At 38.9% G+C, this 22821-nt stretch overlaps 1 protein-coding gene across 2 annotated transcripts in view; it reads left to right on the top strand.

The window, feature by feature from the left end:
- The window catches only part of CACNB2 (calcium voltage-gated channel auxiliary subunit beta 2), a 262022-nt gene that overhangs the window by 151748 nt on the left and 87453 nt on the right, over nucleotides 1-22821 (top strand). For both annotated transcript variants that reach the window (XM_085318357.1, XM_085318359.1), the window contains one exon: nucleotides 19262-19381. In XM_085318357.1, the coding sequence (XP_085174483.1) occupies nucleotides 19262-19381 (120 nt within the window). The remainder of the gene's footprint in view (nucleotides 1-19261; nucleotides 19382-22821) is intronic.

Raw genomic sequence — 22821 nt, 5'->3', positions numbered from 1 at the left:
GGGTCATGCGGACAGACGGTGCGGGCAAGCACACGTGGTAGCGTTTTCCTTGGCATGCCCTCTACCTGCGTCGCCCCCTTTGCRTCGCGCCTTCCCTTTCAAGCGCCTGGTGGGTGCTGGTGAAAATCCGGAGGGTGGAGAGCAGCAGAGGCTGCGTCGCTGTGCTCCCTCCGCCCGCCTGCTCGCGGGAGCCCGGGGCTCTCACCGCCCTTCCCCTTTGCGAGCCAGCACCGGGCGGCAAGGAAGCGGGTTCAGGGGTTGGCAGGAGCTGGTGTCTAGCTGCTGTCATGTCCCTGAGTCTGGACAAAACTTGTAAATCACTTGGTGTTGGTTTCAGGGTTTTTTCAGCTGAAGGAAATAAATGTGATATACTACCTAGTGCCCTACAGGGCTGAGATTAAGTAGTGCAGACTTTGCGCTGGTAAAATGCTATGGCAAAATGTCTTTTGCTTAAAGCAGAAACTAGTGTTAGACTTAGCTCTGTAATTTACTTAATGATTTAATGGCAGAATTTGGTAATAAGGAAATGAACAGATTTATTGTCTTATATACATTACAACACAGACAATTTTTTATTTATTTATTTAGCAAAGTTTTAAAGACAAAATCAAAATTTTTTGGATTAAATTATATCACTGCAGCTAAAGAGTATATTCATAAAGAGCATACAGTTTTTATTTATTACAAAAAACCACGTAGCATTATGGTTCTCATCTTTTATAAATATAGTTCTGTATACAAATGAAAACAAGGGACCCATGAAGTCAGATCAGTTTTTAGTGTACCAAATCTTTCAGTTAAGGCCTGAACCTTAACTGAACCAGGTTAATCAAATCCAAGCAAATGAGTTTGCAACAAGCAGAGGTGTTTTGGAAAGTGCAGTCATGACTAAGAGGAGTATTAAAAGCATTTATCTGGTTTCAGTTGTGTAGAATTGTTCTCAGAAATATGGTGTGACTATATGTTAAAATACTGTTCTGTTTGAGTAGGTAAGTGGTGGTCATTGTCTTTTTAAGGAAAATATTTAATGATACATTATCTAGTTCCAGGTTCATTTTAAGTATGGCAGAGCACTAATCAGCATCTCTTACTGGAATGTTTAGTTCACTGAAGTGAACTAGCATGAACTTCTACAAAAAATAACTTGATGATCAGAAATTTTCTGAGTTTTTCTTTCCTTCTGCAGGTCTTGATGCTAAAAAATATGGTGATTTTTCAGTGAGGGAATTGAATGCAGCCTACTGTAGCTATAACAAGCATTAATAGTAGAGTCATATAGCCATAGCAGCATAGAGCTAGCAAGCTAATTTGTTGCGCTTCTCTGATTTACATAGCCACAATACGTTGAATTAGCTTGAATTCTTCTGCCCACTTGTATATACACATTTCCAGGCTTTGGGGAACTGTTTTCAACTTATTTCCTGTTTTGCCACATATTCCTACTTACCTAAATGGCAGGAGACCTGAGAAGCTAGAGAAGTCTTGTGGTAAAAAATAGCAATGCTGCACACGCTTTAAGTCATCAATCTAACTCTCAGGGTGAATCCATACACAGAAATGTTGTGGCTTTATAGAGGAAGGTAGTTTGAATGTCTCCAGTCAAAAAAGGGGGCATGTATATGCTATGCATGAGAGCAGTACAAAAAACTTCAGATTTTGCGGGGGCTCYGATGTGGTGCCACGAGCAATGGAGTTATTTTGATGTCTGTTTCCCAGTTAAGTAGCTGTGCTCCCCATTTTGGGTACTGTGTTGCTCAGTCCAACCGTGGTTACAAGGTAGCAGAAGGGCTGTAGGGGCGAGATGTTTCATGTGGAGAATTGAAATGGTGACTTCCTTGCAGGGCAGATGGAAAGCTGAAGTGAGAGGCAGCGCCCGCCCGCCCGGCGTGGCAGACTGGCTGCTCTCCGGGCGCTGTCTCGGGACGTCGGCGGTATGTGGGGTGGTGTCTGGCAGTCTAGATAGCTTGTGCTCTCTTGACCTTTCAACATTATCGCAGTTTGGACAGCTAAATTAAGCACTTCTAGCAGGAGACCTGAATATAGTGCAATGCTGTTTGATAGGAACCTTCCAGGTAGGTGAACTAAAAGCCAAAAGCCAATATCAGCTTTCAGGAAGCTTAGGGAAGAAAAACCGATCTACCTCCAACAAAACCACTGGTGTATCTCTTCATAAGGACTTGCCTTCTCCAGATTTTAAACAAGCAACTGTGTTGACTAAGTGCAGTGCTGTTTATTTACCTATACTAAATGTTACTTTCCAGATAACAACTTTAGCTGATGAATGAATATAATGAAATGCTGGGCATAGTTAGATCGTCTTTATTTCTTTCAGCTTGCTTCTTTCAGCAAATGTTTTATTTGCACAGAAACAGGTAATAGCAATCATGACAAGCTTGCTTATTACTTTATGCATCTCTGACCAGATTAATATCTAAGATTTTTGCAAGGAGAAAATACAGGGAAACTTTGTGTGTTATGACTGCTATAATTATAGGACTATAGGAATCAGTAATTTTAAAAGCTTCTGAGAATTGAATGAATGAAAGCCCTGAGAAGTTCTCATGTACACATTTCTTTGTACACTATCATTTGTAACACAATGTGAATCTTCACATTTTAATATATTTAGCAAAACATGAGTGGATAGGCTTAGAATTTTTTGGCATTTACAATGCYAGAATAACATATTTTATGATGTACAAGATAGTTTTATTTTTCTGTTAACTGTTATAAACAAGTCAAATGGCTTCAATAAATGTTGCTTTTATATACAGTTTCAAAGTTTTTTAAAGGCAGTTTATGTATTTTGCTGTAAGTATCTTAGCAAATTTTCATGAATTAAAAAAATGGCGTCTATCAGAGTAACTGTTTATTGGAGCAAGCATATTAAGTTTGGTACAGCAATCCAAAAAGAATGTTCCCTGTCAGCTGAGCTCTTAAGTCTATGGACAGGTAGACCATTACAAAAAGGATAAGCAGTAGGAGCAATAGTAGGCCAGTTTTATAGAAGCAAGTCTAGTATATGCATGATTATTGATACAGTATTATATTATTATAACATAACTTTATTGCAAAGCTATAGCCTTAAGGAACAACTTAATATTGATAGGAAAAAAGTCTTTGCATGTCTTTTATAAAAAAGAAGCTTAATACTTTCAGTGAAGAAAAAAATGAATGTTTTTTTCACGTGCAGAAATGAGCTTGACTGAAATTGCTTTTGTGCTTTATTCTTTCAGATATGTAAGCAGCTAAGCAGGCTAAATTCTGAGCTTAAAAGTCATATAGCTTCTTAATTTGTTATCTTAAGGTGTCAAATCACTGTCAGAATTTACTTAACTTTTTCTGGCATAGGAGGTTAACAATACAATTCTATATGGAGGAAGCTGCAAAATTTCCATCCATGGAACTTTTCAAAACACAACTGGACAAAGCACTGAGCAACCTAATCTAGCTTTGAATTTGACCCTGCTTTTAGCAGGAGATGGGACTAGCTGACCCCCAGAGGTCCCTTCCACCCTCTATTTTTCTGTGGTTCTATTCAGAGAAAGCAGGCTGTATAGAAATGTTACTGGAATAGAAATTGCCATGGTTTATATTTTAAATTGAAGCTCTTTCTTAAAAACCTTCATCTTGTCCRGGAATTGCCAGTGATTTAGTTCTGATTACTAAATCTTACAGAACTCTGAAATCTCTAGGCTGTACTTCATGGTGCCTTCATCTGCATTCCTTATAAGCGTAGTGATAGAGCTATAGAGTGAGATTTGAAGGATGGAGCATTAGATTGGCACTCCAATATAGTGAATTTATCATATGTATCATGTTGTGGTTTACCACATACATTTAAGAAAGTTGTGTTCTGTTTCTCTTAATTACACTGTGGTCTTTCTAAGATGGAACTTTTCATTTTGTTTGCTRTAATTTTGTAGCAAGAAATCTTGGCAAGAGCATGGGTGGCCTTCAGGGATGCTTAAGCAAAATCATAAGGCACATTGTACAAGTCTCTAGTACCATTTCTGAAATGATGCAGCAAGAAGGTTCTTTTTTTGTGTATATTCATCACATGTACCTTTTTGCTGATATCAGCTAATAATTTAAATTGTTTTCCCTTTCCAATTATACATTTTTTTTCATGCATGCATGTCAGAATATGTTATTCTCCTCCCTTCCCTGCACTAATGTAACTTTATAATGGAGAAGGAGTAATCCTGCTCAGCTGTTATCTTGTTAGTAGAAAAGAATTGCCTCATCAATGTGGATCCAGAGGTTTAGTGAACTCYACAGGGAAGAATATCTAGGGAACAGTCAGGATGGGACTGTCCTTGGTTGACAGAGAGAAAATATAATGCAACTGATACTGTTTCCTTGAACCGTTGTTGCCTTCTCAGCCCCTGACTAAGAAGATTTCTGAGATATTTCTGTAATCAAGTGCCTCCCAGTAATAATCATACATTTTAAAAACACGCAAGTTGTACTGTTTCGCTTAGGGCTATTTTAAATAAACCTGGACATCTGTGTTTGTAAGTGTGGTGGGAGAGATTAGTCCTACAGTTACACAATGTGTTTTGTGGATCAGCTTGTCTTGTGACAATTGACAGCACTGTCCCGTGCACTTAGATGGATTTTATAATGTGGGTATAGAAAAACCTCATTCGATGCAAATAAGGTCTATTTTAGCATAAACAAAGAGGAAATAAGAAGGGACTGCTGTTGAGATGGTAGGTTATGATGTTTTGAAAATGAACAAGACATTAAGTTACATGATGTTTTTTCAAATCACAAAAAAAAAGATCCATGTTGCCAGACAACTAACAAACCACGAGGAGTTATTAAAGAGCACATTTGTGTTACTGTGCCAACTTCGGCAACAAACATTCTCTTCTGCAACAGGGAAAAAAAACAATAAGCTGCTGTTTTTGTTTTATCCTTTCTGTACTCAAGATGTTTGAACAGCAAAGGAGATGCTCATCTAATGAATTACTACTGATTGTAGATAGAGTTTTATTATAAAAGAGAAGGAGTGATGGAAGGAGAGAAGTGAAAATCTAGGGAGAGAGGTTCCAGTTTCCTAAAGAAAAGTTTACAATGATTTGTTACAAATGAAATGATTTGGCTTAATTTAAGTCAATTAAAGATCGTGTAAAATATTTTCTGAAGTGATATAACTTAAGATAATAAATTCCTTTTCCCGGAATAGAGAGGTACTGAAATACTATTGAAAGTCAGTAGGAGTCAGGCTTCTGAGAGCGTGAAAAGGCCTGTCTTGCATTTACTGTTGTCTTCTGACTTTAACCTCACCAAAGACACTGGCACTGTGTCTCTGGAAGATCTTCCAGAGATTTTGAATACAGAGATACTTGAATTTTGAKGTAGGAGTGCACACAAAATCTGCATGTCTACTGAGCAGGCAGTGGATGTCACCCGGGGAAAGATGGTGCATTTTGTTTGTTCGGTACCATTTTGCAGTTCCTCTGTCTCTGACAGCTTTGAGGACTGCCTTCAGGCAGAGCAGGTAGAAGATGAAGGGAATCCTGGAGTCTCATAACCTGAAAAACTATGGAATTAGCTTTCTGCTTATTTTATTCCTCAATTTAGTACCCTCTTATCTACCAGATACTTATTAGTGCTAATGGAAAAAATGCATACATTTTTAAACGCTATTACCTATTATTTCTACAGACAGACTAGGAAGTTTCCTTAAAGTAACTGAATTTACAGATGGAAATGGTTGTTTTATATATATATATGTATATGTGTGTGTGTGTGTATAAATGCAGCAGTATATTTTGTTTAAAAATGGCAAATATTAGCTTAATAGGGCTCCTTATAATATCAGGCCTGTAAGCACAAATGATATCATGGTCATTTTTCTGTCTGGAAAAATTTGTTTATATATTTTCATTCTATAAAATATATCTTTTGCTTTCTAGCACTTCAGATTTTGTGATCTTCTTTGCTGCTAAACTGGAGAGAAGTGAGAACGAGTAAAGGTTCAGTAATGCTCCTTGGCCTGCTATCTATCTTTTACATTCTTGCAATCTTTCTCTATTTCTTCTCTTTCTTTTTTGCTGCAGTGTTATGTGTAGGTGCTTCTCTGTGTGGCATGGATGATGCCAGTCATCCACCCACCTGCTTTCTACTGGCCTTCCACAGCAGTTCACAGAATCACTGAACGGTTGAGGCTGGAAGGGACCTCTGGAGATCATCTAGTCCAACCCCCCTACTCAAGCAGGGTCACCTAGAGCATGTTAGACAGGGTTGCATCCAGGGGGGTTTTGAATATCTCCAAGGAAGGAGACTCCATATCCTCTCCGGGGAACCTGTTCCAGTGCTCTGTCACTATCACAGGAAAGAAGATTTTCCTTTTAGGCAGAACTTCCTGTRTTTCAGTTTGTGCCTGTTGCCTCTTGTCCTGCTGCTGGACAGCACTGAAAAGAGTCTGGCCCCAGCCTTTTGACGTCCTCCCTTAAGGTATTTTTAGATGTTGATAAGATCCCCCCTCAGCCTTCTCTTCTCSAGGCTAAACGGGCCCAGCTCTCACAGYCTCTCCTCATAGCAGAGCTGCTCCTGTCCCATCTTCCATGTCTCTCTTGTACTGGGGAGCCCAGAACTGGACACAGTACTCAAGATGTGGCGTTCACCAGGACTGAGTAGAGGGGCAGGATCACCTCCCTYSAMCTRMTGGCAACATTCTTCCTAATGTAGCCCAAGATACCGTTGGCCGTCTTGGCCACCAGAGCACATTGCTGGCTCATGTTCAACTTGTCCAACAAAACTCCCAGGTCCTTCTCTGCAGARCTGCCTTCCAGRAGGTSAGCCCCTAGCCTGTACTGGTGCGTGGTGTTGTTTGTCCCTAGGTGCAGGACCCTGTACTTGCCTGTTGAACTTCATGAGGTTCCTCTCTGCCTGGCTYTCYAGCTTGTCCGTGTCTCTCTGAATGGCAGCACAGCCCTCAGGTGTGTCAACCACTTCTCCCAGTTTTGTGGCACTGTTTCCCTTCCTCCAGGTAGTTGATGAAGAAGTTGAACAAGATTGGACCCAGTACTGAGCACTGGGGGACACTGCTAGCTGCAGGCCTCCAACTAGACTCTGTGCCACTGATCACAGCCCTCTGAGCTCTGCCTTTCAGCCAGTTGCTCCATGTTTCCTCTTTTCCTCTACATTTTCAGGAGTCTCATCCAAATAATAATTTCACCTGTTTTTTTTTTTTTTTTTTTTTAATGCTTATGCCTTTAGGAACTGTTGCAGTGTCCTGACCTGCCATCTGTTGTTCAAATTGAAGGGTCAAATGTACCTGGTTGTCCAAAGCAATGTTCTTTCACTTTTTCCTGACCTCTGTATTGTTCCATTATCCTTGGAAGTAATTGAAAAAATTTGCCTTTTGTTCAGACCTCTTTAAGTTTTCAACTGTATCTTTTCTGAGAGTCTTTTTACATAGACTGTGTATATACACACGTATCTATGTTATATATACCTCTGTCTATCCCACAGGAGGTTTGCTTATTGCACTCCCTGTGTTACATCTCCTGTTACTCCTTGCTGACCAGTGCAGTCTCCTTACATCAACTTCTGTTTTGCTTTAAAAATCATTTATTTTCTGGTTCAGCCTTTCAGCTGTAGATCCTCTCTCTCTTTCTTTTTCTCCCCTCGGATTTCTGTCTTCTCCACTGCAGAGCTTCCCCCATCCACAAACTACTGCTTTTGAGATTTTTCACAGCCTATTTTGACTCCTACTTCTTTTCTCTTGCACAGTCTCACAAGAGGGAGTGACAGCATGGAGGATGCTGCCAGCCTTTACCCTCCACTTGTTAAATCTTCAGACAATTTCACACTTCCTCCCCAACTGCTCCCATGAAACAAGACGTTCCCCACTAAGCAGCCCCATGACTCTTTCTCAGATCCTTCCTCTCTACTCCCATGGTGCTGACAAAGACCTCTCTGAAGGTGGTGAGGCACCTGGAAGGCTCCTGCTTCTCATGCTGACAAGGTCTACGTGACTGTCGCCTCTTGWGCTCTGTTATCTTCTTTGGTCTCTTGGTGTTACAAGTTAGACTGTGACTGGGTTGCCGTGCTAGTTAGTGCAGTGGAACAGCAATCTTGGTGGCAACTTTGTAGTATGCCTGTGACATCTTTGTAGTGTACCTGTCCCCTCTGCATGAGTCCAGAGACGGCAGCAGCAATCGCACGGTGACAGTGGAAATTCCTCAAGCAGAAACCAGTGTGCTTGCTGGGAGAACAAGAGACAAAGAATGTAAATTTAAACAGAATAGGTTCAGGCTTAAATCYGGATATAAGGAAAAGCTTTTTCACCATGAGGACACTCAGGCTAATAGGCACAGTTGCCCAGAGAGTTGTGCCGTCTCTGTCCTTAGAGGTTTTCAAGGCCAGACTGGATCAAGCCCTGAGCAACCTGATCTCAGATCTAACCTCAGAGCTGACCCTGTTTAAACAGGAGGTTGGACAAAACACCTCCTGAGGCCCCATCCAGCTAGAATTATCCTCTGGTCTTGTGATTTTAAAAAATGTGGTGTGTTACAGTTCTGCACAGAGGAGAGCTCATGTAGATAGTTTCATCTCGAGCCATTCTTTTGGATCATTTTGCATTTTGTCAGCAAATCGAGTGTATACTTCATGGTGATGTTCAGTATTGCAGCAATAGATAAAAAGCAACCAGTGGTCCACATTTTGATGCTTCCTCTGCAGGAGGAGCTGTATATGACAAGGATGTGTTGTATTGTGTTCTCCTGACCTGGACTGAGCCTGTTCTGAACAGAAGAAAGTTTTCCTGATATGTTTCTTCTATGCCTGAAAAACAGAAAAAATCTGCTTTTGTAAGCCTCAAATATTTTAAAACTCCTTAAAACTCCTGAGTTTCCTTATTTTGCTGGAAAGTAGCTGTTCTACTTCATTAAGCTTTGAGAAGTCCAGAATACTAAAAATATTCTAACATTGAGTTATGGAAGATCATGTAGTGCTGTCTTTATGATTTCCTTTAATTTTTCAATTACAATTCATTTATATTGTGTTTTCCTTCAGGTTAATATATAATCATCATCACCATCTTCAGTAGCTGCCGCTTTTCTGTTTACAGGTTGCCTAGAATATATACTCCACTTTTTAAATCTCTTGTCTTTATTTAAATATTCAGTTCTCAGTGGTGCTAATACAAGTTCAGAGTGCAACATCTGTTTCAGCTGTACCAAAAATACATTTAGATTTATGTTACTAGAGATGATATATAATCAACTTTTCACTAATTTATTTTGTAAACTAGGTTTGTGTATACTTTTCACATATTTATAATTTTGTTTGCTCCCAGATGGAAGACAGAGGCATAACAATGCAAGAATTATAGCATACAAAGACTACAGTCTCCCTCAGTAAAGAGGTAGAGATACTGCTCTGAAAGATGCAGCATTTAAGCAAAGGAATTATGAGCCAGAATTGCAAACTTTGTCTTGCCCTCATCTTCCATACCTCTCTTTTTCAAAATGCAGTTGATGAAGCTATATAAGCAGTCAGAGCCGTGTGGATTAGTAAGTGTTTATTTTAGCTTCTCTAGCTAATATATAGCTAATTTGTTAGCTGAACTAATATAACACTCCACACACTGTATGTCCTCACCCTTTCTACCTGTGCAGGTGCGCGAGGTTAGATATGTTTTAGAGTCAAATTTGAAACAGCCAATTGATGTGAACAGTTGATATCTTGCAATCTATATATTAACTTCGTACATTTTGGTTTTAGAATAAAAATTGTGAAGATAATTCTTCACAAGTGTTAAATGTTTGAGAAAAGTTGTTGGAAATGTTGGAGAGAGAGAGAAGGGTCTAATATGTAATATTATTAATTTTTATATGTAGTAGACAGGAGGCACAAAACATTTTCCAGGGAGACTTGCATTGATGCAAATGTATTGGGCATTGCTGTATTCTTGAAATCAGATTATTAGAAATCCTTCCATATATAAATGATGTAAGGAACCTCATCCTCTTGGGAAAATGGCAAGGTGTTTGCTTTGGTTTATGCTAGGAAAGGAAGGCAGGTGATGGGTATGAAGCAATCATCCTGCCCTGTGTTGAGCAGTGTACAGGAAGATGAAGGCTGGGACAAGAGAGTAACACCTGCAACTACAAAGATTCGTGTGGTTTATGATATGCTTGGAATCTGAGTGTACGTTAAGACCACTGATGATGATGATGATGATATGTATATTCTATGTAGTGTTTTTGTCGTCAAGTAAATGATACCAGGCAGTGTGAAAGCTGTCAACTTGGTATTTCTGGCAGTAACTAATAGAGAGCAAGACTGCAGATGCTTAAGGGATGATCACATCTGCTAGAGAAATGTCTGCAGAATCACAACAGAACCACTGTTTTACAAGCTTGAGCTTTCAGTGAGCCTGGATTAGTGAACACTTAATGAAATAATTTCCTTAGCCTTCAGTGTGTGGCAATTTAACAAAGATACTAACAAGGAAAATTATTTTGATATAAGCAGCGAGCAAATTGTGGTGTTTAATTTCATGACAATTATTGATTACTGTTCACAAAAGATCATGATTAGAAAATCCGGATTTCAGAGGTAGAAGATGAGATAGAAAATAAACTTATCAGAGATTCAAAAATGTTTTTTTGGATGGCGAGTCTGTCAGCAATTTCTTTAGAGTGCAAGCTTACCAAACTAACTCATGAAGATATACGGAAACAAGATAATTAAATGGGTGAATAATATTTTTACAACATAGGAATGAAAGGCAGCAAACAAGAAGACATATATACAGTGTTACATTCAAAATAGTAGAGTATGGAAGAGTTTTAGTTAATATACTTAACCTCAACATTTTTAATAAGTGAGAAAAAATCCTTCCATTTAGTATCTGGAGTAGATGATTTGTTTAACTGTTAAATCAAGTATAGATTGTACGTATAACTTGATAAAATGCAAATCAAATAATTTTATTTCTTTTTTCCTTCAAAATTCCCTATTGCTAACAGCATTTCATGCTAAATTTTCAAAGGAGTTATTTTTAAGCATGCAGAAAATTTTAATGACTTGAACCAACATCCCAGATAAAAATATACTGAGGATCTGGAACACAGAATCTAAATTGGCACTTTTAACTGAGCTGAGACAAATCGAGATGATGGTTGCCATGCTTTTCTTTAGAGTCTGTCCTTCCTGAGTTGTCTTTCTGTATCTTCTTTGTCTTCTCAGATGTGTTTTCCTTCTTTCTTCTTTTCCATTGGGATCCCTTGGAATTTTGTGGCTGGCCCATTCTTTTCCTTTCTCTTTATGCTCTTTCTTGTATATCAACTCATATCATTTTATATATAAAATCCTCTTTTTCAGAGTTGTCTCTCTCCAACATCCTTTGTGATACCTCCTCAGCTATGTCCAGATGTTACAGGAATAGAGCCAAAACTGGTATTTTTTGTTTTTTCCTGAAAAACTCCATTTTAACCTGTTTTTGTCCTAGTAAACAGCAACAAAATTCACTTAAGCCCTTGCTTAAGGGCTTAGATCAGGTTACCCTGGCTTTCAAAGTTAACATGAATCAACCAGCGTTAATATCTGTTTGTGAGCTGACAGTCTGAGACAAAAGTGGGATGATTCAAGTTCATGTAGTTTGCAATCATATCTTTGGTGTATTTTTCTTGCTTTGATACCCACATCTGAGTTGTTCCACTGGCAACATCTAAAGTCTGTTGTTGCTCTGACTTTTCTGTACAGTTGAAAATCATCAATAATTTAATCTCCATGCAATTAATTGCCTCAGTGAAAAATCAGATCCCACCTTTTCTAAAAAAGATACAATTCTTGATTATATGATATACTGTTGATAAAGCATATTTTGATAAGAGACCTTTTCACCTTATGTTGCTGTTGCCCTCTTCCTTAAAAGCACTTCTAAACTTTCTCTTGTCTCATAAGTGGGAGAATCTCTCAGTCTGAATATACAGAGCTACCAGATTATCCTCCTTCAGAGGCTTTCACAGAAGTAATCTCTGTCATAATACATATAGAAAACTTACTTAAACAACAACCCACCATGGTTATGCAAGCGATGAGTCACAATGCTGTTACTGAATGGTTAAAAGTGCTTTATTTTCTATTGCATTTGCTACCTTGATCCCTTCGTAACTCCGTTTTATCTACTTGTTTTCTTGTCCTTTGGACCGCAAGCTCTTTTAAGCAGAGTTCGTAATTCAGTTTTTTGGTTTTTACAATGCTTAGTACAATAGGGCCTGAAATAGTTCTCTCTCTTAGATGATTTTAACAATGAATGGTAAACCATAATACAGCAGAGCATCCCACAGATTTGGGGAAAGTTGATCTGTAATTCTGAAGGACTTGTATGTTTGTTCGTTTACTAACTATTCTGAACTCTGCAAGTGCACTTTTGGAAACAATTAGCATATTGCCAAAAAAAAAATTCTGAAGAGTAACAACAAAAGCCAATGACTCCTTTTAAATTACAAACTTGTATTACTTTTTTTTAACAAGACAACAGCACAAAAGCAAACATCATCTCACGTATCAGCAAACACAAGCTAGTATCATCAACATGTGAGCATGAATGTAATTTCTTTTTTTGCCTGATGGAATACCTGGTGCAACTGTTTAYCTGGTTCATGAAAGCCAAAATCTAGGCTTCTGCCAGCCTAACTGCTGTTTTAAAAAACTCTCCTTTCATCCAGGTGTCGATTGGATTAGCATCTTGGAAAGCTGTTAATGTCTAGCTGGGTGCTGCGATCAAGCTTGCCAAAGTCATGTTAAGGGTAGAGAGGAGAGTGGTTTCCTGTATAATCTCCTTTTTAATCACATTCCCACCCTACAGCTCCCAGCTGTTCTGAAATCTCGCGCCTCCTGTTACGGGAATAACCCTTGTGGATGTCAATGCCAAGGCAGTGCCCAATTAGCTCAACAACAAAAAGTTACCAACCAATATTATTTTGTTTTTTAAAGCAAACATAGCAAAGGGCTTCAGTGGCTGTGGTAGGAGTTGATAGCATTCCTTATATAGTAATTGTGGGAGAGCACAGTTCCACTGCATTCAAGTGTAAATGTGTGTAGCGGGCAAATGGCCAAGCTCTACACGGGCTGTGCCAAGGAGCGAGGAGGCCATCGGGACTAGACTCTGTGGTTGCCAAGCGGTGGAGTGTCCATGGCCCTTACCCAAGGACGCAATAACTCCTGAGTAATATCCCCTTAATGAATATGTCGTCTGTCTCCTTTTTTTCTTTGTTAAATTATATTTCTTTGGATCATGCCATGCATGCCAAATAGTGTTACTGAAACAAGCAACTGATCAGAATTAGTTTGGTATTTTGGTAAAAATACTGCCTCCATATAATTCATGTTGGCATCAATATAACATTGTACAGCACTCTCAGAACAACGTTTCTTGCATTTTTCACCATCATTCAAGAYAGCGACATTGCTCAGAGCTCTAGAAAAAACTTCATAGATAAGAAGATTTCACATTCACTGACTGTGGCCACTTCACCAAACTGAGGTGGCTATTGACGACATACTCTTGGGAGTGCTTCTGACTTGCATATAATCAAGTAGTGTGCAGCTACTTTACTTTTGAAAATAAATAATTGTATGGCCTATAGATTTCAGGTTAGTCAGTCTATGATGCTGGAAAAGAACAGTCTGTATTCCCTGATGGCATATTATAAGCAAAATTTTCCAACATCAGAATTTCCACCTGATGCTAAAATTTAACACTTCATATTTTGCTTTTGTTCTGAATTAGTTTTAAGAATTTTAAGTGACATGGAAACTTTATGGAAATGATTTTTCATTTTTTCCCCTATTTTCTTATTTCTTGGCACTCCAGAAGTAGTAGTACATAGTAAAGTAGTTGATGGATGTAATATATCATATATAATCATACATCTTATAAATATACTTATAAGATAAGGACATCTTATGTCACTCTGATAATTTCAAGAAGATAAGAAATCTAGCAGTTAGCAATATGTGTATATTAATCCTGGATATTGAAATGAGTAGTTCTTATTAGCACAGTGAGGCCTTAGTTTTTCATACTCAAAATATAAGGCAAAGGACATAAATATATTTATCCTTTTGGATTCAAAATTCTCATCAGCATTAAATGACTGAAGAGATGATAGATATATCAAAGAAAAAAATGCACAGTGTTGTAAATAATGAGTTTGAATATGTGTGTATTCACATGTACTTCTGTATTCCCTGTAAAATCTTGTTTTATATTTGCTTACATCTTCATGTCTTCATTTAATAAATAATAATGTAAAAGACCCTAGTTGAGGGACCTTGTTCAGTCTTTTTAAATGGAGAATTATTTGAGAATATTTTGGGGAACCAGGATAGTTAGTTATCCTAATGGATATCCTAATAGCCAATTCATAAGTGGGATTACCAAATTAAAGAGAAACACATGATAATCAGAGAATTGCTTTTATTTTTCTGAAGATGATATAATATAGTGTCCATGACTGAATTTGCAAGTCTAATGATAGCTTTATTAACTCAGAGAAAGAATTCAGTAGGAAAGTGAGGGACTACCTCCGTCGAGTTATTTACACAATGAAAGTGAAGACACTCCGCAGACAAAATCTGTACTTCAGGCTCCAACTTTACTGACCAAAGTTTAAGTAAGTCTGGGAAAAGAAGATCTCATGTGCTCAGACATTTTGCATAGGTGCAGCAAGTGTCGGAAAACTAGCAAGAAAAAGGAGAGAGGCCTAGAGGCACCGCCTAATTTAACTAAGAGTTTTTTCCTCTTAGCAGAGAAAAGTAACAAGAATATATTTACGAAGCATTTTTTTTTACTTGAATGACCCAGTATTTTAAAGATGATACACTTCTAATACTACAAAAGATGACAGGGCTATATGGTCTTGAAGAAAAAGAGGACGCTCAGGTATGATCATGTATGACTGCAAACAGTGTGAAAAGCATGACCGTATTATGAAAGGACCACATAGAATCTAACATAATAAGCTATGAGATAGCTAGTAAATAGTCACCAAGCACGTCATTAGAACAGTAAATGGTGTTTCAGACAACCTGGTTTGGTAAACTTACCAAGTTCAGAGAAAAGGAAAAGGAAAAAGAAAATAAAGAGATGGGGCAACTACAAAAATGAAGTGTCTTGCTGTTATCAGGTGGCTTCCCATAAAAGACAAGGGAATGAAGGGGTTATAGGAGCATCTGTCAATGCAGCTCTTCCGTGTCCTGGGGGAGTGTGATGAAGACCAGCTGAAATTCAGTCTGAATGGCTAAATTTCAGAAGCAGTCAGGAAAAGATTCATACTGCTCTTTGGACTAACACCTAAAACTAGTGTAACTGCTGGAGATAATGTGTTCTCCTCATCTATTGTGAATGGACAATATACATCCTGTTGGTCTTATCTCATGATTTTCCTTGAATATTCAAGGTATTTCCAAAATAGCTCACTGTAGTTTTGTGTTTGAAGTTTGAAAACTAATTTTACTGGGTTTTTTTTTTTGTATTTTAAAGTGGTTAAAAAAAATTCTTAGTTCATGTAAAATGACTCTGTAGTTTATAAAATGAATTTATTAATTATGATTGTATGCTCTCCCTTTTCCTGGATTGCCCTGATTTCAGGCTTTGATTTTTTTCCCCCTGTATTCAATGAGTGAAGAATCTCCCAGTTTTTGCTTTCCACAAAAAACCTACATGACTCTGGCTGTCCCGCTGGGGAAATAAATGTGATGTTGAGTTTGATTCATGTGATTTGTCTGTATAATTAAAATAACTTGAATCATTTTTTTTTGGACATGTGTTGGGACTGTGGCCAATGTAAGATATGAACAGCACAGTAAATGATCTCTGAGGCCCAAAAGATGAAATTCTAGTTTTAGCAGTTGCATCCTGAGAATAAAGGCACCTACCTCATAATGGGTGAAAAGAATCTCATTTCTGGACTTTGTGACTTTTTTTTTTTACAGATCAAAGACCAGTGAGGCACGTTCCTTCTGGATGGCAGAATGAACGATAGTAAAAGTGATGCCATGCCACTTCATCAATGGAAAATATGATGTATTCGCAGTGGAACTGCTGCAGAACATTAACACCCACACTGTCAGCCGTGTGACTGCAGTGTCAGACTTAATGGCTTGTTCATTTGTTTTCTTCTTTTATTTAAAGATATGACACCGTGCTTAGATCTGCGTCAGAGAGGCTCGCTGGAACCACAGGGCTCAGGAGGGCTTTGGACATGGTCCTTTCTGCTGGGGTTGGATGTTGGGGGACCCCTGCGCTTCCCAGGGCTGGGGCTTTACTAGGAGGGTCTTTTCCCGGGCTCAGCTTTGGTTAATGCAGTGGTAAAAATGATGGTGTCAAGCAGTGGCAGCTGTTGAGTTAAGCAGGATAGCATTCAAGCTTCTTCAAAGACCAACGGTGTACAGAAGTCCTGACGCTGACACAAAACTTCAGGCAACTTTTTGCTGCTCATTTTTTGCCCTCATTTCCATCAGTGGTGCTGTGTCAGAATGTGCACCAAAGGGAAATCTTAAAATCAAATATGAAAGACCCTTAAGAGTGTACAGTGACTGGTTATTTTCCTACCAGGCAAGATTTTTCAAAAAATTTGAGGAAGGTTTTTGTATGTTTTATTGATACTTTTCTGCTCTTTTGCTTTAGTTCAGGAGGCATTTTAGTTTTAGAGGTTCGATATAACATAGTAGATGTATTTGTGCTCCTAATAAGTAGGATATTCCTTAGAGAATAACTTCCTTGATGTCAGTTCAAAGACAGCATATTAAAATTTGAAACTACAGCTGTTACGGGCTTCAGGAAAAAATATTTTGAAAGTTAAAATTTACCTGTATTTTACACTGTCAGTTTAGTGACAACTGCTGTTGCTTTAATAGGGGTTAAATGCAGGCTGCTCCATTACCTGCGATGGCGTAATTTTGTAATTATACAGGCATAAAGAATGGCAGAATTTGGTCGTTCACAACCAGAGAGCTCTAACTTCCTAGGAAATGTTGACATACTACTTCACGTGGATGACCACTGTTYTCAGCTGTAATCTCTATGCTTTTCATGTTAACTGTGAATTTATATCGAAGGCAGGCGCTTCAGCGAGCCGCAGTGAGGTTTTTTTAACTGGAATTCTGCATATCTCCCAGTGAATTGTGAATGTCCTAGTTAATCATGCCTTAATGTTATTCCCATGTCAGTTTATGAAAGTACTTGGATTGTAACTGACCAAAAAGCAGAATATACAAATTCAGTGTTTTGTTTTGTTTTTACCATTTTAGGGTCTACTATTAATGTATTATTTGGCATGTCACAGGTATTCTTTGCTTCTAGCATCTGCTTCTGTCAGAAGAATATGAACAGGAATTAGGGGGTTAAATTGCTGCTCAACAGGCGTATTCTTGGATTTGCGCTTTTGTAGCGGAGCTCAGATCCTAGCTCGGTGTTTTACAGCTAAGGGAAGCTCTGTGTGACCGAATCGAGCGTCGGAGAGACGTGTGACTTGACACAGACATGTATGACAAAAATGAGACACCACACCAGCTCTTCCAGTTTTGCAGGGACCTTGCGTTTTCCAGCTGTTTACCCTTGAGATATAAAATGGCAATTTGGCATAGGCTAGCGACACGGTGTGATGTGAGCATCTGCGTAAAAGGCTGCAMATATGGAGCATGCCCAGTGGTAGGAGAAGCCGGTTACCCCACCCCCAGCCGGTCTAGGCAGAGATGAAATGAACTTTGCACTTGCAAATGTCACTGGATATATTTTGCACAGGATTTTAAAAGGTTCTCTTATAAGCACTATTTTTAACAGCCAAGCCCGCCCCCCAAAACAAAGCGGAAAAAGCCCTAGGTATTTTTTTTTTTTTTTGTCATCGATCTCAGTTTGTTATCAGTTGAAGCATCTCTCACAACATTTACCTGAAGTCTGGCTTATTTTACCTTTTTATTATTCAAGCTGAGGGTTGTTTTTTTTTTTTTTTTTTTTGCAGAAGACGGCATACGAGATACTGATGTAGTTAGAGTATTGAGATCTGATCATCACAGCTGCAAGGAAGGGCTGATTTTTTTTTTTTTTTTTTTTTTTTGGTGCTGGCGTTTTAGGGTCTTTTTGGTTTTTTTTGGTTTTTTTTTACTGGCATGAAAAGATTTGAGAATTTAATTGCACTAGAACACTTGGAAACAGTGAGGCTGAAAGCTTGAGAGGCAGAGGGAAGAGCAGGAAGGCTCTCGCAGCAGAGCATGGATAGGAAAGGAGCAGCGCTTCTGCGGTGCTCAGTGTGCACATGTTTCATGAGATCAGTGCCGGGCGCTGCAGCTGCGGACAATAACTGAGCTGTCTGGCTAATGAAGGCCACCTGGATCAGGCTTCTGAAAAGAGCCAAAGGAGGACGCCTGAAGAACTCTGATATCTGTGTAAGCCCTGTTTTCTTTTCTGGCATATGTTATATATGTTGCTGAGAGAGAAATACAGTGAGGGGAGGATAGTTGTTTTCATTTGGGTTGAATTAGCAGAAGTCTGTTTTGCATGCAGGGAGATGCAGAGAGAAATCAGAGCTGTCATTATTTATAGAGCTGTTCTGGCACTGTGRCTAGTTCCACTGTGGCGATACATGGACGTGCATTGAGTCCAGACAGATTTTATTAGTTGAAGTTGATTTGTGGTCATTTACATGTTGTGCTGGGGGGCAGAGATGGATATGAGCCATTTTTGGTTCTGATGGGGAAAGTATGTCAGGTAAAGAGGTTGCCCTAAAATAAAAATGGATAGCACAGGAYAAAGCTCTTAGCAGTAACATTATGTAAGGGCAATTATTGATAACAAATTTGCATTTTTATAATGAAATCTGTTTCCTCCTTAAAACCATCATTGTTTAGAGTTTTAATTTTTATGGAGCCATCCTTGAAGCTGCTGTATGTCCTTCAGCCCTGCACTGCACCACTGCTGTAACTCTACAGAGTAACTGGCTCTGCTTACTAAAAAGCATACAAATAAGAACATGGGAATAGTGCAGGAAATAAAACACTGGGTAAGGCACCTGCACTTCTGGAAAGTCTCCAGAGAAAAACATTTGCTTTTTTTAGCTGTTTAATATTTCTAAGTGATTTTCTCTTTTGTGCAATTATTCTCTCTTCAGGGATGCAGAAGTAAGAGAAAAGACAAGGTGCATAAACACTTCTACTTTTTTTTTTCCCCCTTTTTTTTTTCCTGGACACTGAAACAACTTGTGACATTATTTTGCYTTTTCTTGTTCAGGGTTCGGCGGACTCCTACACCAGCCGTCCATCTGATTCAGATGTATCTCTGGAAGAAGACAGGGAAGCAGTGCGGAGAGAGGCAGAGCGACAGGCCCAGGCACAGCTGGAAAAAGCAAAGGTAAGATGTTTTTTCACATCAGATATTCATAAAATGTTTTGTTTTGAAGGGTTGCCATCTCATCTGTTTCCAATGCAAATRACTTTTAATGTGTTAACATGTTGCATAAGACCTATGCATAAAGATGTTTCAGTCAACAATAGATTTTTTTTTCAGAAAAAAACACTTAAAATTAGAATTTTCTATTAAAGGCACTAGCTTAGCTTGTATGTTTCAGAATCAGCTTATTTAAATGTATAAACCCGTGTATTTGCAGTATATGGGGTCAAAGCTTTGAGTTCTTGTTGAATATGTTAATAGAAGTTTGCCTAAGCATGATTTTAGATGCCTATGATACTTGCAACTTACACTTTTAGAAACTAGTCCTCAGACATCCTATATATCTCCCTTTGGTGAAGGATTGGACCCTGCAGGTCATACACATGTAAATACAGTGAGTCTGTTCAGAGATCCATTTTTTTTCCTAAGACTTCACTGTCTTTCTTTACAATTTGAATGTTAAACTATGAGTAATGTAGTCTAGGACTTGTTAAGATTTCTCCCTAAACTCCATACCCCTGACAGACAGTGTTGGATTAATATGCACATGCTAAATRAGCTTCAGGTCCTGGCTGGTGTTTATATTTTTTCCATGAGATGCGTATAGGACTGTGAGGTTTTTAGCAGCAGTACAGCTAAAGAGCGTGTGCTTATTTTTCTTTAAGTACTCTTGCACCTGTAAAAAAAGATGATTATATTAAAATTTTTCACTCATTTATCACTTTGTTCTAGTTTTTATTTCTGTGTGCTGTCTGCCAGATGTTGGTGTAGCACTGTTCTCTATGGTCTGTTTTTCTGTTTCATTTTTCACATTTCAGTATTTAAATACACTGTTGAGGAGTCTCCTCAGATATCCTTTTTTTCCCCCCTCTTGTGATCTCTGTTTCTCACTTTCTCTTTGATTCCCTTCCTCCATTTTGGCTTTTTTTTTATTATTATTATTTATTTTTATTTCCTGATCTCTGGTCCATCTCACATTCTCTTTCCTTTTCCGCTGCCAGCCTTGCCCGTTCGCCGCCTATGTTGTAAGGGTTTCTCATAAATTCGGGAGCTCAGATTGAGATATCAACCTGATTATGGGGAAAGGACTAGCTCCATAAATAATACACACTGCACAAGCAACCAGTTCCTTCAGGCCAGAATACCTAAACAGGGAAGCCAAAGATATTTTTTGGAAAATGTAATAGTTAACAGATATTTTAATAAGAGCTCCTGAAGCAGGTTTTTAATGAGCTRTTGGAACTTGCCAGCCATGGGAGATGCTGAACACCTCTCTGAAGTCTAGACCTGCTGTCTTGGGATCAGCATAGCTGAAATGCCGCAACACAGACCACTTCTTCCCCTCCACCTACTATCTGGTAGTTGCTGTTGGTCATAATCAAGAGTTTCAGTTTTATCAGGGTTGCTTTTTGTTGGTTTAAGATTTCTCTGCTCTTAGGAGAGAGGATAAGGACGGTTCTGAAATGTGGTAAAGCGTTGAATTTTATCAGTAAAATAAGCAATCTTTTAAAGAAGAGTTGAAGTAATAATATCTTGCAGACTTATAAGGGTAGCGCTGTAACACTTAACTGCTGAACTGGTGCATCTCTTAGTGATGAGTAAATGTATGCGAGTGTTGCTATGGGAATTTGGCTTACTGATGCTGGCTTGAATGCATGGACAACCCTTATGTAATATTCATGACCTCTAGCACAGCTGCCATTGTAATTAATAGAGAATTGCTAGCAAACTCTGACGTTTAAAACCTGTATTTCTATACATCAAAGCAGGGTTCTCACTCCAGCTGGCATAAGATACAGTCTCTAGGTCTGACACCGTCTGAGACTGTAAGACAACTTGTGAACAGTCAAAGTARTAAAGGCATTGCCAAAATCAACCTGTTATAACAATGGGTAATTTCAGTCGTATAGAAAACACAGAATAAATTATTTAAGTCACTTGGGCTTTAACACAGATTAAAGCTGGAACTGCATAAGCAGGTTTGTTTTTTGAGCCAAAGGGGTTAAAACCACTCCAGGTTGTAATGTATAGAGATCATTTTGCACAGTGGCTAATATTTAAATTAATGGTGTTAGTTAAAACATGATACACATTTGCTGCTTGCATTTTAAATAGATAGCTGGAGATGTAATATTGCAGGTGTGCTGAGTTAGATTTAATTTATAAGGTGCATTTTCCTGTCTTCATTTGGGGTTCAGTTCTTCAGCTCCCTGAAATGCCGTGGAACTCGTGCGGGTGCCGCTCGGCGCCGGCCYGGGCGGTGGGTTGGGCTGCCTGCGCCTGCCGAGCCCGCAGCCGGCGGACGCGGCTCCTCTAACTTTTTGCCTTTTAATGTTGCGAGTGGAAATGTTGATCCTAGATAAAGTCATTAGAATTCTATTTGTCACAGGAATTAGCGAAGGATGACATGTGTGAATAATGCAGAGGTTGAGGGGAAAATGATAGTGAATTAAGAGTAAATGAAAAAAAAAGAAAGCACTGTTGAACTGTGTCATGCACTTAATGAAAACAGTTTAATGACATTCATTTTCCTTTGTTACAGTTAGGGAAAACACCTTAAAATGTGCAGAAAAATATATATTAATAAAGCACAGAATGGCTAATGGTTAGACTACTTGAATTTTAAGATGGTTCTGTATGGATGTTGTGTCCATATACCAGAAAGCCAGAATAGGAATCTCTGGTACCATGCGGTATCAGATTTAAAGTAAATCATGGTGAAGTCCTTGCCATTCTTGGGGAAAAGCGGTAGGTAGGTTTGCTGACTCACTGAGGCACGTGACTCCTCGCCGACTTGCTGTGCTGGGGCCGGAGGAGCAGGACCCGAGCTGTCCAGGCACGGAAACCGGGAGGCGGCAGTTGAGGGTGCCCGCGGGCAAGCGGCGAGTCCCGGGGGAGACGGCTCCCCGGGTGAAGCTGTTGGGCTTGAAGCTGAGGCAAAAATGTTCTGCTCTGGGACACGCATGAACAATGCGGATGTGAAAAAGAAGCGTAGGGCTTTATTTATTTATGCTGTCAAGGCATGAATAAATTCCTGCTGGGAATGCTCACGTGGGTATCTGTAGGTGATGGAGGACCTGCGTGGTGGCTGAGCAAAGAACCTGCAGAACCCTCAGCTCTGACCAATTCTATGGTGTGGGTTTGTGGGTTTGCTTTTTTAACTCCCTCTTCTGGAAATATCTTATGAAGCTTCACATTCAGAAGCCCAAAATAATAAGGCTAATGACGTTTACTTTTTATTGCTTTCAGTGTTTGTGTTTTAAAATCTGTCAGTTCTACAGAAAAACTTTTCGGTTTTGAAGGATGAACTTTCAAAATGAGTTGTAGGAAGTAAAGACATTCTTTGTCCAGTCCTTACTAGTATTTGACTAAACATCCCCTAAAATATTGTAGGAAGTGAG

This window comes from Rhea americana, unplaced genomic scaffold (genome assembly GCF_003343005.1).
Source record: "Rhea americana isolate MKP2758 unplaced genomic scaffold, rheAme1 scaffold_53, whole genome shotgun sequence".
Taxonomy (NCBI): Eukaryota; Metazoa; Chordata; class Aves; order Rheiformes; family Rheidae; genus Rhea; species Rhea americana.
The sequence above is the reverse complement of the archived record's forward strand: the minus strand, read 5'-3'. Positions and strand labels throughout refer to the sequence as shown.